General features: G+C 52.1%; 2 protein-coding genes across 2 annotated transcripts; both read left to right on the top strand.

Annotated features, from left to right (window-relative positions):
• Positions 1-8,449: 8,449 nt before the first annotated feature.
• On the top strand, positions 8,450-10,509 carry LOC122625576. Its single transcript, XM_043805664.1, has 3 exons — positions 8,450-8,861; positions 8,963-9,149; positions 9,768-10,509. The coding sequence occupies exons 1-3, from the start codon at positions 8,450-8,452 to the stop codon at positions 10,507-10,509; spliced, it is 1,341 nt and encodes a 446-aa protein (XP_043661599.1).
• A 2,657-nt stretch (positions 10,510-13,166) lies between these two features.
• LOC122625577 (translation initiation factor IF-2-like) lies at positions 13,167-14,698 on the top strand. The gene is made up of 2 exons (XM_043805665.1): positions 13,167-13,915; positions 14,092-14,698. Exons 1-2 carry the CDS (start codon positions 13,167-13,169, stop codon positions 14,696-14,698), a joined length of 1,356 nt encoding a protein of 451 aa, XP_043661600.1.
• The last annotated feature ends 531 nt before the right edge of the window (positions 14,699-15,229 follow it).

Below are 15,229 nucleotides of genomic sequence, written 5' to 3' on the forward strand. Positions count from 1 at the left end.
CAGTCTGGATTTGAAGGACGGGTACTGGCAGATTCCGTTGGCAGCAGCAAGTCGGCAATATACGGCATTTACGGTGCCGGGAAAGGGCCTGTTCCAATGGAAAGTAATGCCGTTCGGACTGCACTCCGCATCGGCAACGTTCCAACGTTGGACCAGGTGATAGGACCAGAGATGATGCCACACGCATTTGCGTACCAGGACGACATAATTGTGATCGGACGGACACTACAAGAGCACAAGCGTAACCTGAAAGAGGTGTTCCGGAGGCTGAGGGCGGCAAACCTGAAAGTTAACGCAGATAAGTGCAAGTTCTTTCGAAAGGAGCTACAATACCTGGGCCACCGGGTGACGGATCAGGGCATCGGAACGGATCCGAAGAAGGTAGCGGCAATAGCTCAGCTAAATCCCCCGGGAAACGTTAAGGAGCTGCGACAGTATCTAGGAGTGGCGTCGTGGTACAGACGTTTTGTACCGGATTTTGCAACGTTGGTACAACCACTGAACGCACTCCTAAAGAAACAAGCAAAATGGGAATGGACTGACGCCCACCAAGAAGCATTCGAGGCCGTCAGAACTAGGTTGGTCGCCGACCCGATCCTGGCATGCCCCGACTTCACACGGACGTTCGTGCTACAGACGGACGCCAGCGACTACGGGCTGGGCGCTATCCTCACACAGCACTCCGAGCAAGGCGAGCGGGTGATATCCTACTCCAGCAGAGCGCTGAACGGAGCGGAGGAAAATTATTCTGCAACAGAGAAGGAGTGTTTAGCAATAGTGTGGGCTGTCAGGAAATTAAGACCATACCTGGAGGGCTACCATTTCAAAGTGATAACGGATCACATGGCCCTGAAGTGGCTGAACAGCATCGAGAGCCCGTCCGGAAGGATCGCGAGATGGGCATTGGAGCTCCAACAATACGACTTCGAGATTTCGTACAGAAAGGGCCAGCTGAACATCGTCGCGGACGCCCTATCGAGGCAGCCGCTGCAGGAAACGAGCCGCAGGATAACGGCGAAGGAAGAAGGGCAACCGGACGAACAGCAGGAGTGCAAGTGGATAGATGGGATGCGGAGGAAAATGAAGCAGGAGCCCTAAAAGTACCCGGACTACCTGGAGGAGGCCGGCCAATTGTATAGGCACATTCCGCACCGGGCAGGACACGAGGATGTGGTGTCATGGAAGCTGTGTGTACCAACCAAGGAGAGACAGCGCGTCATGACCACGACATGCCGACGGCGGGACACCTGGGAAGTCGGAAGACTATGGCGAGGGTGGCAGCCAGGTACCACTGGCCAGGAATGCACCGAGACGTCAGGAAATACGTGAGGAACTGCGAGAGCTGCATGAGATACAAGCCCAACCAACTGCAAGCAGCCGGGAAAATGCTGACACAGGTGCCGGAAGAACCGTGGGCCACCGTATGTGCGGACTTTGTGGGCCCCTTGCCGAGGTCAAAGCACGGCAATTCGATGCTGCTGGTCCTGGTGGACAGGTTCTCCAAGTGGAGCGAGATCGTTCCGATGCGTAGGGCGACCACCGAGACGCTACGAAAGGCCGTGCGAGAGCGGATAGTGGCCAGGTACGGAGTGCCAAAGGTCATAATCACGGACAACGTGTGACGCGGCCGCGCACAATAATAAATAATAATAATAATAATAAATAACAAACAATAAATAAAACATAATAAATACTTCATAATACATACTAAATAATTCAATACAATAACATAATTCATAATAAATAATTCATAATAAACAAGTCATAATAAATAATACATAATAAATAATAAATAATACCGAATACATGAGACATAATAAATAAAACATAATAAATAAGGCATAATACATAAAAGATAAAACCATAACATAATCATAAACAAGGCCAGATTCAAACAAGGCGCGCAAGCGCGCCCAAATAACTAGAGGGGCACACTAATCCCGAAACCCGGCCACACTAAGTCGGGCAATTCGAGCATACGGACATACGGGCACACTAAGCCACGGGCTATATAAAGCGGGCGGCTGGCCTCAGAATAGGCAGTCAGTGGTCGGAGTCGACCAAGGTGGAAGTCACCAGCGAGCGGGAAAGCAGCAGGATCAGGACAGGATCGACGAGTGGTAACTATTGGAGAGTAAGATCAACCCCCTACGTATAATTCTCTGTGCTGACTTAAGGGTCCGAATTACGTATCTACGCTGACTTAAGGGTCCGTATAATTCTCTGTGCTGACTTAAGGGTCCGAATTACGTATCTACGCTGACTTAAGGGTCCGTATAATTCTCTGTGCTGACTTAAGGGTCCGAATTACGTATCTACGCTGACTTAAGGGTCCGTATAATTCTCTGTGCTGACTTAAGGGTCCGAATTACGTATCTACGCTGACTTAAGGGTCCGTATAATTCTCTGTGCTGACTTAAGGGTCCAAATTACGTATCTACGCTGACTTAAGGGTCCGAATTACGTATCTACGCTGACTTAAGGGTCCGTATAATTCTCTGTGCTGACTTAAGGGTCCGAATTACGTATCTACGCTGACTTAAGGGTCCGTATAATTCTCTGTGCTGACTTAAGGGTCCAAATTACGTATCTACGCTGACTTAAGGGTCCGAATTACGTATCTACGCTGACTTAAGGGTCCGTATAATTCTCTGTGCTGACTTAAGGGTCCGAATTACGTATCTACGCTGACTTAAGGGTCCGTATAATTCTCTGTGCTGACTTAAGGGTCCAAATTACGTATCTACGCTGACTTAAGGGTCCGAATTACGTATCTACGCTGACTTAAGGGTCCGTATAATTCTCTGTGCTGACTTAAGGGTCCTACATATAATTCTCTATGCTGACTTAAGGGTCCTACATATAATTCTCTATGCTGACTTAAGGGTCCTACATATAATTCTCTACGCTGACTTAAGGGTCCGACATATAATTCTCTACGCTGACTTAAGGGTCCGTATACTTCTCTATGCTGACTTAAGGGTCCTACATATAATTCTCTACGCTGACTTAAGGGTCCGACATATAATTCTCTACGCTGACTTAAGGGTCCGTATACTTCTCTACGCTGACTTCAGGGTCCGTATAATTCTCTACGCTGACTTCAGGGTCCTACGTATAATTCTCTACGCTGACTTCTGGGTCCCACAACATAGGCTTACGTTGATTCAAGGGTACTCGACGAAATTCGGAGCGGCCGCGTAGGAAAGACCGCGTCCCCGGACGAAGACGCGAGGTACGAAGAGCCTCGCTGCGGAAGCCGGAACCTAGGCCGAGGGAGCCCGTACAGTTTTTATATATAATTATTGTAACCCAGAAATTGAATGAATAAACTGCGTCTATATTTAAGCCTAGTTAAGGTAAACTCTGCGCATTATCACTGGGACTCGGGTCGGGAATTCCTCTCTAGCACCACTGTCCTGAAAGAAAGAAATTTCCTGGACGACCCTGGCCAGCCCTGACTACCCGAGGCACGGCTGAACGTCACAGGTGGCGCCCGAACAGGCTAAAGTGGTGATTAGAGGAAACCGACGCCGGGAGAGTGATGTCTAGTTGGGTGTATATGGCAACAAAACACGAACTAGCAGAATACGCGAGTGAATTCGGATTGGATCCGTCAGGGAAAAGCGAGGAGTTACGGAGAACATTGGCTGCTTTTTCGAAGAGGACAGACCACACAGAAGCGACAAAAAAGAAGCTGACACTGCTGGCGGAAAAGTATAAGAAGGAGAAAAGCCCCACCCGACATCCAGAGATCGTGATAACAGAGACAAACACAAGGATGGACGACGGGAAGGAAACAAAGATGGAAGGAAAATTGGAAACGGAAACAATCGATAGAGTGCGGAATTGGGGGATCAGATACCAAGGGACGACAAACCCGCTGGAATTCCTCGAGAAAATGGAGCAGTGGGCCACCGGATACGGACTACGGCACGATCAGCTGGTCCAAACAATGCCGTTTATACTGGAGGGAAGCGCCATAGATTGGTGGAACACGACACCAACAAAGATCGACTCATGGGTTCAATTGAGAACGGAACTGTTAGAGTACTTCTTACCACCGAGGCACGAGGAGCAGTTGAAAACCCAAATAGCACAGTTGAGACAGAGAGAGAACGAGCCAGTAAGAGAATACGCGATGAACCTGAGGAAGCTCATGAGGTTCACGAAACTGTCAGAAGCTGAAAAGCTGGATTGGGTATACAAGAACTGCAGGACCAAGCTAAAACTGTACACGAGGAGGAACGGATTCACAACGCTAACGGAGTTCCTTAAGCTAGCCGAGGAAGTGGAGGAAATTGAACAAACGGGAGCACAGACCGAACAAACAGGACCACAGGCACTAAGACCAGAGGTATGCATGAGATGCGGAGGAACCGGTCATACGGCCCGCACATGCGGCAACCCACCAAGGCTGTTCTGCTGGGCGTGCGGACGAAACGGAGTCAGGACAACGGAGTGTTGCCGAGCTAATGCGGGAAACGGAGGAGGCCTGAGCCAGTAAAGCTGGCAGCTCAGGCAAGAAGAATAGGTCCAGCAACAGGCGAGATGAGATGCGACGGCTACCAAATAGTAGCACAATTTGGAATAGGGTGTAGGAGTGCCAAGGGAATAATAGACACCGGAGCAACGAGAAGCGCGATCAGTAGGAACATGTTTCAGGATCTAAGAGGAGAGGGACAGTGGATCAGGATAAACGCGGAAATATCGCTGGCGGACGGATCACGGCGGAAGGCGATCGGAGGATTTGGAGCAAGAGTGGAGTTCGGGGGTCGGAGATTCGAAATAACATTCATGATCCTACCGAACGTCGATGGCGGAATCCTACTAGGGATGGACTTTCTGGCAAGAGCAGGAAGTACACTGATATGTGGCGGATTAGAATTGGAGATACGAGGGGTCGAAGACGAGAGGAGGAAGGAGGGGCAAAAAAAAGGGGAGGCGACGACGCTACGAGAGCCGTCCGAAGAGGAAATCGACACATTCCTGGAGGAGAACAAGCGCATATTTGAAAACAAGGAGGGAGTCAGCAGCGCAGCAGTGCACAGGATATACCTCAAGGACGACAAACTTATTAAACAGAGGTATTATCCACGAAATCCGAAACAACAGGCCATAATTGATGAGCAGGTAGACGAATTACTCAGCCTGGGCTTAATAGAACGATCACGAAGTCCATACAGCGCACCGGTGGTATTAGTAAGAAAAAAGAATAACGAATGGAGAATGTGCATCGACTACAGGCTGTTGAACGATAGGACAGAAAAGGATGCATACCCTGTGCCACGTATGAACTTTATCCTCTACCAACTGAGGGAGGCCAAGTTTATAAGCACCATCGACTTGAAGTCGTGCCCTGACTACCCGAGGCACGGCTGAACGTCACAGGTGGCGCCCGAACAGGCTAAAGTGGTGATTAGAGGAAACCGACGCCGGGAGAGTGATGTCTAGTTGGGTGTATATGGCAACAAAACACGAACTAGCAGAATACGCGAGTGAATTCGGATTGGATCCGTCAGGGAAAAGCGAGGAGTTACGGAGAACATTGGCTGCTTTTTCGAAGAGGACAGACCACACAGAAGCGACAAAAAAGAAGCTGACACTGCTGGCGGAAAAGTATAAGAAGGAGAAAAGCCCCACCCGACATCCAGAGATCGTGATAACAGAGACAAACACAAGGATGGACGACGGGAAGGAAACAAAGATGGAAGGAAAATTGGAAACGGAAACAATCGATAGAGTGCGGAATTGGGGGATCAGATACCAAGGGACGACAAACCCGCTGGAATTCCTCGAGAAAATGGAGCAGTGGGCCACCGGATACGGACTACGGCACGATCAGCTGGTCCAAACAATGCCGTTTATACTGGAGGGAAGCGCCATAGATTGGTGGAACACGACACCAACAAAGATCGACTCATGGGTTCAATTGAGAACGGAACTGTTAGAGTACTTCTTACCACCGAGGCACGAGGAGCAGTTGAAAACCCAAATAGCACAGTTGAGACAGAGAGAGAACGAGCCAGTAAGAGAATACGCGATGAACCTGAGGAAGCTCATGAGGTTCACGAAACTGTCAGAAGCTGAAAAGCTGGATTGGGTATACAAGAACTGCAGGACCAAGCTAAAACTGTACACGAGGAGGAACGGATTCACAACGCTAACGGAGTTCCTTAAGCTAGCCGAGGAAGTGGAGGAAATTGAACAAACGGGAGCACAGACCGAACAAACAGGACCACAGGCACTAAGACCAGAGGTATGCATGAGATGCGGAGGAACCGGTCATACGGCCCGCACATGCGGCAACCCACCAAGGCTGTTCTGCTGGGCGTGCGGACGAAACGGAGTCAGGACAACGGAGTGTTGCCGAGCTAATGCGGGAAACGGAGGAGGCCTGAGCCAGTAAAGCTGGCAGCTCAGGCAAGAAGAATAGGTCCAGCAACAGGCGAGATGAGATGCGACGGCTACCAAATAGTAGCACAATTTGGAATAGGGTGTAGGAGTGCCAAGGGAATAATAGACACCGGAGCAACGAGAAGCGCGATCAGTAGGAACATGTTTCAGGATCTAAGAGGAGAGGGACAGTGGATCAGGATAAACGCGGAAATATCGCTGGCGGACGGATCACGGCGGAAGGCGATCGGAGGATTTGGAGCAAGAGTGGAGTTCGGGGGTCGGAGATTCGAAATAACATTCATGATCCTACCGAACGTCGATGGCGGAATCCTACTAGGGATGGACTTTCTGGCAAGAGCAGGAAGTACACTGAGATGTGGCGGATTAGAATTGGAGATACGAGGGGTCGAAGACGAGAGGAGGAAGGAGGGGCAAAAAAAAGGGGAGGCGACGACGCTACGAGAGCCGTCCGAAGAGGAAATCGACACATTCCTGGAGGAGAACAAGCGCATATTTGAAAACAAGGAGGGAGTCAGCAGCGCAGCAGTGCACAGGATATACCTCAAGGACGACAAACTTATTAAACAGAGGTATTATCCACGAAATCCGAAACAACAGGCCATAATTGATGAGCAGGTAGACGAATTACTCAGCCTGGGCTTAATAGAACGATCACGAAGTCCATACAGCGCACCGGTGGTATTAGTAAGAAAAAAGAATAACGAATGGAGAATGTGCATCGACTACAGGCTGTTGAACGATAGGACAGAAAAGGATGCATACCCTGTGCCACGTATGAACTTTATCCTCTACCAACTGAGGGAGGCCAAGTTTATAAGCACCATCGACTTGAAGTCGGGCTATTGGCAAATCCCAGTGGAAGAGAAAAGTAGACAATATACGGCGTTTACGGTACCAGGGCGAGGATTGTTCCAATGGACAGTAATGCCATTTGGACTAACCACAGCGCCAGCAACGTTCCAGAGAGCACTGGATAACATCATCGGACCAGAAATGGAGCCATTCGCCTTCGCGTACTTGGATGATATAATCGTGATAGGACGAACCAAGGAAGAGCATCTAGCAAAACTGAAAGAAGTATTCAGAAGATTGCAACGAGCGAACCTACGGATCAACCCAGACAAGTGCAAATTTTTCCAAAAGGAATTAAAATATCTGGGACACGTAGTAAGCGACCAGGGCATACGAACGGACCCCGAAAAGGTGGAAGCAATCAGGGATCTACCAGCCCCTAAGACCACCAAAGAGGTACACAGCTTTCTCGGGATGGCATCATGGTATAGGAGATTTATACCAAAATTTACGGAGCAAGCAGGACCGCTACAGGAATTAATCCGAAAAGGGAAAAAATTCGAGTGGAACGAACGCCACCAGGAATCCTTCGACAGCCTAAAGGAGAGACTGACCAAAGCACCGGTATTGGTATGCCCGGACTTCAGCAGGCAGTTCAAGTTGCAGACAGACGCCAGCGACGTGGGGATCGGAGCCGTACTGACCCAGGAAACAGAGGACGGTGAACACGTCATATCATTTGCCAGCCGGAAACTGAGTAAGGCAGAGCAAAACTACAGCGCAACGGAAAAGGAATGCTTGGCAATCCATTGGGGCATCGGAAAGTTTAAGATGTACCTGGAAGAATACCACTTCATAGTAGTTACGGACCATATGGCGCTTAGATGGCTAAACTCGATCAAGAGTCCGGCAGGAAGAATAGCACGATGGGCACTGGGACTCCAGCCATACCAGTTCGAGGTGCAATATCGGAAAGGGAAACTAAATGTAGTAGCAGACACTGTCTAGAGCCCCACCGGCGGAACTAAAGGCGATCAGAAACACGGAAAGCTGGATAGACCGGAAGAATAGGGAGCTACAGGAGGACCCAGGAAACACAGAATACCGGAGAGAAGGAAAACGTCTGTATAAACTGAGCAAAGATAGATGGGACCAACACCCATGGAAACTGTGCGTGCCTGAAGAGGAGATACAACAGATCCTCGCAGAGAACCACTGCCAGGCGGAAGCAGGGCACATGGGAATGTTCAAAACGGCAAGAAGAATAAGAAACAAGTACTTCTGGCCCCAGTTAACAAAAGACGTGCGGAAGTTCGTGCGGAGCTGCGAGAGTTGCCAGCAGTACAAAGTGGAGCAACAAAAAGCAGCAGGGAAAATGCTGACCAGGGTCGCAGAAGCCCCCTGGGAAACAGTATGTGTCGACTTTGTAGGACCGTTACCACGGTCAAAACATGGGAACACGACACTACTCGTCATGGTGGATAAGTTCTCAAAATGGGTGGAGCTGGCAGCCATCAGACAGGCGACGGCAGACTCATTCCTACGGGTCTTTCGAGAAAGAATTGTGACACGGTATGGAGCTCCGAAAATACTGATATCAGACAATGGAGTCCAATTCACCGGACGCAAAACAAAGAAAGAGATGGAGAGTGGGGAATAAGACAGCAATTCACGGCCCCTTACACTCCGCAGGAGAACCCCACGGAAAGAACCAATAGGACCATAAAAACAATGATCGCCCAAATAACAGGCGAGGACCAGACAAACTGGGATGATAAAATACCAGAACTAATGCTGGCGTTCAACAGCAGCACGTCGGAGTCCACAAAATACAGCCCGGCACAGATAGTGCTGGGAAAGAAACTACGAATACCCAACACAGTGTTCGACAAAAAAACGGAAGGGTCCGGGTTGAAAGAGGAAAGCATGGAGGAAAGGTGGAAACGGTTAGGAAACGTGAGGAAGGAAGCGGCAGGCCACATGGAAAAAGCAGCAGAACAACAGAGACGGCACTGCGACTTAAGAAAAAGGGAATGGAAACTATCGAGAGGAGAACTTGTGTGGTGCAGAACACACCACTTATCCAACGCAGCGGAAAAATTCAACGCAAAGCTAGCCCCAAAATACGACGGACCATGGAAAGTGGTAGGGTTTGTGTCCCCGGTAATACTGTCAGTCAAGGACCCGAAAACACGAAAGACAAAACGAGTATATATCGGAGACACCAAACCACACATAAGCACGGACAACCATCATAGAGGGTCCGAACAGGAGAACGATACATCAGATCAGGAAAGCGGGAAAAAGGAACTCAAGACGGCCCACCAACGGGCACACTAAAAAAAGAGGGAAAAAGGAGAAGTGAAGGCAGGCACACTAAGGCAACTCCGGTGGCCTATATAAGCGGAGCCAGGATCGTACGAAGGCACAGAAGGCGATCGGCTGAGCAATGGATAAGTTCGAGACCAGCGTCAAAAGGTATAAGGATAACCTCACCAAGGCAGCAGCAGCAACAAGCAGGACCAAGTTGATCGAGCCACCTGCCTGCGGTACAGTCCGGAAAAGGACGGCGCCACCGAAATTGGCACCTCCTCGGCGACCGACGAGGCACGACGCGGCGACTCCCAAGCAGACGGATACCGTCCAGGGAGGCCGAAGCGGCGCAGGCGATCACTCAGGACCCAAGGGACCACCAGCCCGGAGGGGGCGAATCATCCCGCAAAGGCACCGACGCAGACGGAGATCGTCCAACCGGGCCTGAGCGGGGTGACCAACCACCCAACGGGAACCACTGGCGGAGCAGACCCGAGGGAGATGAGCCAGGAAGGAAGGGCCCAGGCGATGACGGGAAACGTCCGAATGGGCCGGACCAGAGTGGCGCACCTCCCGAGGGCTGGAGGGGAACACCCGAGGAGAAGCCGGGAGCCAGGCGAACGGCGGGCGCTGAATCAGCAAGCACAGACCCGTACACCGACGACAGGCATGAGCAGGGTGGCAGCGGGCACTCCGCCAACCCGGAGGGCCGAAAAGACGAGAGCCGTGGAATCAGCGTCGCCGGACAGAGATATCCTGGAGCTCCACACAGAGACCACCAACGAGTTGGGGTGGACAGTGCCAACCGGAGCCGGGTTATCGGAGGAAATACTGGCGAAGATAAGGGCGAACCTGGCGAACAAGCCAAAAAGGACCCAACGGCGATGGATCCAAAAAGACGGAGAAAGATATTGGCGCATCACATCCATCCGGGGAAATTATGTGACGGTGAAGCGTCACTTCCCAAAGGAGGGGGGAGTGTGACGCGGCCGCGCACAATAATAAATAATAATAATAATAATAAATAACAAACAATAAATAAAACATAATAAATACTTCATAATACATACTAAATAATTCAATACAATAACATAATTCATTATAAATAATTCATAATAAACAAGTCATAATAAATAATACATAATAAATAATAAATAATACCGAATACATGAGACATAATAAATAAAACATAATAAATAAGGCATAATACATAATAGATAAAACCATAACATAATCATAAACAAGGCCAGATTCAAACAAGGCGCGCAAGCGCGCCCAAATAACTAGAGGGGCACACTAATCCCGAAACCCGGCCACACTAAGTCGGGCAATTCGAGCATACGGACATACGGGCACACTAAGCCACGGGCTATATAAAGCGGGCGGCTGGCCTCAGAATAGGCAGTCAGTGGTCGGAGTCGACCAAGGTGGAAGTCACCAGCGAGCGGGAAAGCAGCAGGATCAGGACAGGATCGACGAGTGGTAACTATTGGAGAGTAAGATCAACCCCCTACGTATAATTCTCTGTGCTGACTTAAGGGTCCGAATTACGTATCTACGCTGACTTAAGGGTCCGTATAATTCTCTGTGCTGACTTAAGGGTCCGAATTACGTATCTACGCTGACTTAAGGGTCCGTATAATTCTCTGTGCTGACTTAAGGGTCAGAATTACGTATCTACGCTGACTTAAGGGTCCGTATAATTCTCTGTGCTGACTTAAGGGTCCAAATTACGTATCTACGCTGACTTAAGGGTCCGAATTACGTATCTACGCTGACTTAAGGGTCCGTATAATTCTCTGTGCTGACTTAAGGGTCCGAATTACGTATCTACGCTGACTTAAGGGTCCGTATAATTCTCTGTGCTGACTTAAGGGTCCAAATTACGTATCTACGCTGACTTAAGGGTCCGAATTACGTATCTACGCTGACTTAAGGGTCCGTATAATTCTCTGTGCTGACTTAAGGGTCCTACATATAATTCTCTATGCTGACTTAAGGGTCCTACATATAATTCTCTATGCTGACTTAAGGGTCCTACATATAATTCTCTACGCTGACTTAAGGGTCCGACATATAGTTCTCTACGCTGACTTAAGGGTCCGTATACTTCTCTATGCTGACTTAAGGGTCCTACATATAATTCTCTACGCTGACTTAAGGGTCCGACATATAATTCTCTACGCTGACTTAAGGGTCCGTATACTTCTCTACGCTGACTTCAGGGACCGTATAATTCTCTACGCTGACTTCAGGGTCCTACGTATAATTCTCTACGCTGACTTCTGGGTCCCACAACATAGGCTTACGTTGATTCAAGGGTACTCGACGAAATTCGGAGCGGCCGCGTAGGAAAGACCGCGTCCCCGGACGAAGACGCGAGGTACGAAGAGCCTCGCTGCGGAAGCCGGAACCTAGGCCGAGGGAGCCCGTACAGTTTTTATATATAATTATTGTGACCCAGAAATTGAATGAATAAACTGCGTCTATATTTAAGCCTAGTTAAGGTAAACTCTGCGCATTATCACTGGGACTCGGGTCGGGAATTCCTCTCTAGCACCACTGTCCTGAAAGAAAGAAATTTCCTGGACGACCCTGGCCAGCCCTGACTACCCGAGGCACGGCTGAACGTCACAAACGGAGTCCAGTTAACGAGCAGGGCATTCAAGAGGTTTTTGGAGGAGCTGGGTGTAAAACACCAGCTCACGGCTCCATACACTCCACAAGAAAACCCGACCGAAAGGGCCAACAGGACCGTGAAGACGATGATCGCGCAGTTCACGGGGGCCGATCAGAGGACATGGGACGAGAACTGGCCAGAGCTGCAGTTGGCGGTGAACACGAGCGTGGCAGAAACCACTGGATACTCGCCGGCATTTATAACGCAGGGAAGAGAACCGAGGCTGCCGAATGCGTTGTTCGACGAACAGACGGCCGGAACGGGCAGATGTCCACAGACGCCGGCGGAAAACGCGGAAAAATTGAAGGAGATCTTCAAACTGGTGCGAAGGAACATGGAAAAGGCAGCGCAGGATCAGGCGCGCCACTATAATCTCCGGAGGAGGCCGTGGAAACCCAAGGTTGGCGAAACTGTGTGGGCCAAGGAGCACCACCTATCAAAAGCAGCTGAGGGCTTCGCGGCAAAGCTGGCACCGAAGTTCGACGGGCCGTTCAAAATAAAGAAATTCACGTCGCCGGTGATTTGTATTTTGGAACACGCCACAACGAAGAAGACAAAAACGGCTCATATTAGCGATTTGAAGCCGGGAAGCGCGGGCGCCGGCGGGCCAGAGGACAACGAGAGCGACACACCACAATAAAACCCTTTCGCGATGAAGGGGGGAAGACGATACAGGGTATCGAGAAGTCGGAAGTCGCAGTTAATCACTCACACACACACACACACACACACAAAAGGCCCGTTGGAGCGCGAGAGCGGGACAGGGAGGGTACACAGCCGGAAAACCGTTAACGGCTAACGCACACAATTGCGAATTCCGTAGGAGGCAGGTGCACGGAGGAGAATCCCGTTACCGGTACAGGCCCCGCGGAATAACGGCGGAAAGGAGTAAATCGAAAACCGAGGTTTCGTCGCGGCGGGGAAAGCTAGAGGCTTTCTTTTAAGATCAAGTCGGCACGAGATGAGCAGCAACGCACAGAACAACCGGGAGGTGAGGGTGACCGGCACCGGGGAACAGCCCGGAGCGATATGGAGGGCGGACTCCGAGTCCTACCTCCAGCTTCTGGCGTCACCTTTGCTGTCGCGATCCCCATCCCCGGTCCAGGAGGACACGGAGGAGGTGCCCGACGCGGAGCTGTCGGAGGACGAGGCGATGGAGGCGATCCACGAAGAACCCGTGGATTATGTGTCCCTCTCTTCGGAGAGCGAGGAGGACGACGGGGGTGAGACCGTCACCCCGGTGGTATCCTCGGAGGAGGACGAAGGAGGCCGGAGCGCGAAGGCGAGGATGGCCTACCGCAGCGTGCGCCGGGCGACGCAGGGCCACGCTCGGATTCGGCTTGGAGAGGCGATGCCGTCGAAGGACCCGCGGGAGATGCGCGAGTTCGCGGACGCACGGATCGCCACGCTGCGGCGGTTCGAGCGGATGGTGGTGGAGCGGAAGGCAGCCGCCGCCAAGGCCGCGTGGGAAAAACGCCTATCGGAGTGGCAAGAGGAGGAGGAGGCACTGTGGGTGCCCCACTCACCGTCGTCGTTGCCACCGCGGCAGCCCCCGCGGCCCCCGACCCCCCCGCCGCCGTCGCAGCCATCGCCCCCGCCACCGCCACCACCAACGCAGCAGCAGCAGGAGCAGCCGCCGACGCCGGAGCCGCAGCACCCAGGGATGCCGCAGCCACCGACGCCGCAGCCGCCGCTGCCGCCACCGGCGCAGTCACAGCCGCCGACGCAGCAGGAGCAGCCGCAGCTGCCGACACCGGAGCCGCAGCACCCGGAGATGCCGCAGCCACCGACGCCGCGGCCGCAACCGCAGCCGCCGTTGCCGCCGACGCCGCCACCGGCGCAGCCGCAGCCACCACCGCCACCACGCACGAAAACACCGCCGCCAGCACCACCGACGCCGCCGCCGCCGCCGCGCACGCCGACGCCGCCACCCCACGCACCCCGGTGCGAGCGGCAGCAGTCCTGGGAAGTGGACCAGGCGCACGTCGCGCAGACGCTGCGCACAATCGGCCTGGGCGGCCGCCGGTGGCACCAGCAAACGGTGACCTGGACATGGCCCGCACCGCCGGAGGACACGCCGGAGGCCCGCGTGTGGGAGGAGGTGGGCGCGGTCGGATGGAGCCGGTGGAGAAGCGAGCGCGCGACCCGCAAGTTCGCGCACGGGTAGAGGTCGGAGACGCGGGAGAGAACCCGGAGAAGGGTCCGTGGGTGTGGCCCGCACCACCACCACCGAAGCTCGCGCGGCAGGAGTCGTGCCCCGAGGCAAGACAGCCACCGCAGCGACCCTGCCTCCGCAGGCAGCAGGCGCTGTGCGGGAAGCCATGGAAGGAACTCGAGCGCGCGGAGTGGCCACCCAGAGTGGTCGAGGAGGCCGAGGCCCAGGCGGGCAGAAGCCACAAGGACCGCTGGGCCAAGCTGTTCGTGCTGGACGGCCAGCGGTTCCGGCTGAAGGTGCGTCGCGGCGGGGACATTCAAGTATATGTGCCTCAATAAACACAAAAAGCGAAAACGACAAATAGAGAGTTGTGGGTCAGGGGAGGGTAAGGGCACACGTTGCTCACAGTAAAAATAAAAAGAGAGGATGAGTAAATATGGCGGTTTTTACACTAAATTCCGTAACTTACCTCCATTGAGCTGCAACTCCGAAATCCACGTGACTGGAGAAAATCGGGATGGGGGCGCTACGATAATAGCGGTCGATCGATAGGGAACAAAAATACTGGATATTATATTGATTTTCAACACGCTGCCACACTATTGGCAGCAATCGGCACGACATCGGAATATCGGAACAGGAAGTGGCAACGCCGGTCGCCAATATCGATAACTCGATCGCGCAATCTGCGATGGGACAACATCGGTAGGAATCGGAGGTGGCAACGCCGGTCGCCAACATCGATAAGTCGATCATGGTGAGTATCGGTGGAGTTGCCAGGGATGTGAAGCGATGAAGAGGCGGGAAGTTTAAATGCGGAGCTGGTGACAAGAAGCGGACGGCAACAGATACAGGAGGCTGGAGAAGGG

Source organism: Drosophila teissieri, unplaced genomic scaffold (assembly GCF_016746235.2).
Source record: "Drosophila teissieri strain GT53w unplaced genomic scaffold, Prin_Dtei_1.1 Segkk125_quiver_pilon_scaf, whole genome shotgun sequence".
Taxonomy (NCBI): domain Eukaryota; kingdom Metazoa; phylum Arthropoda; class Insecta; order Diptera; family Drosophilidae; genus Drosophila; species Drosophila teissieri.

Coding starts and splice junctions, on each gene's coding strand:
- LOC122625576 (XM_043805664.1), top strand. CDS start 8,450: ATGGGAATGTTCAAAACGGCAAGAAGAATAAGAAACAAGTACTTCTGG. Junction 8,862..8,962: donor AACAAAGAAAGAGATGGAGA/GTGGGGAATAAG, acceptor CCCAAATAACAG/GCGAGGACCAGACAAACTGG. Junction 9,150..9,767: donor GAGGAAAGCATGGAGGAAAG/GTGGAAACGGTT, acceptor CCTGCGGTACAG/TCCGGAAAAGGACGGCGCCA.
- LOC122625577 (XM_043805665.1), top strand. CDS start 13,167: ATGAGCAGCAACGCACAGAACAACCGGGAGGTGAGGGTGACCGGCACC. Junction 13,916..14,091: donor CCGCTGCCGCCACCGGCGCA/GTCACAGCCGCC, acceptor CACCGCCGCCAG/CACCACCGACGCCGCCGCCG.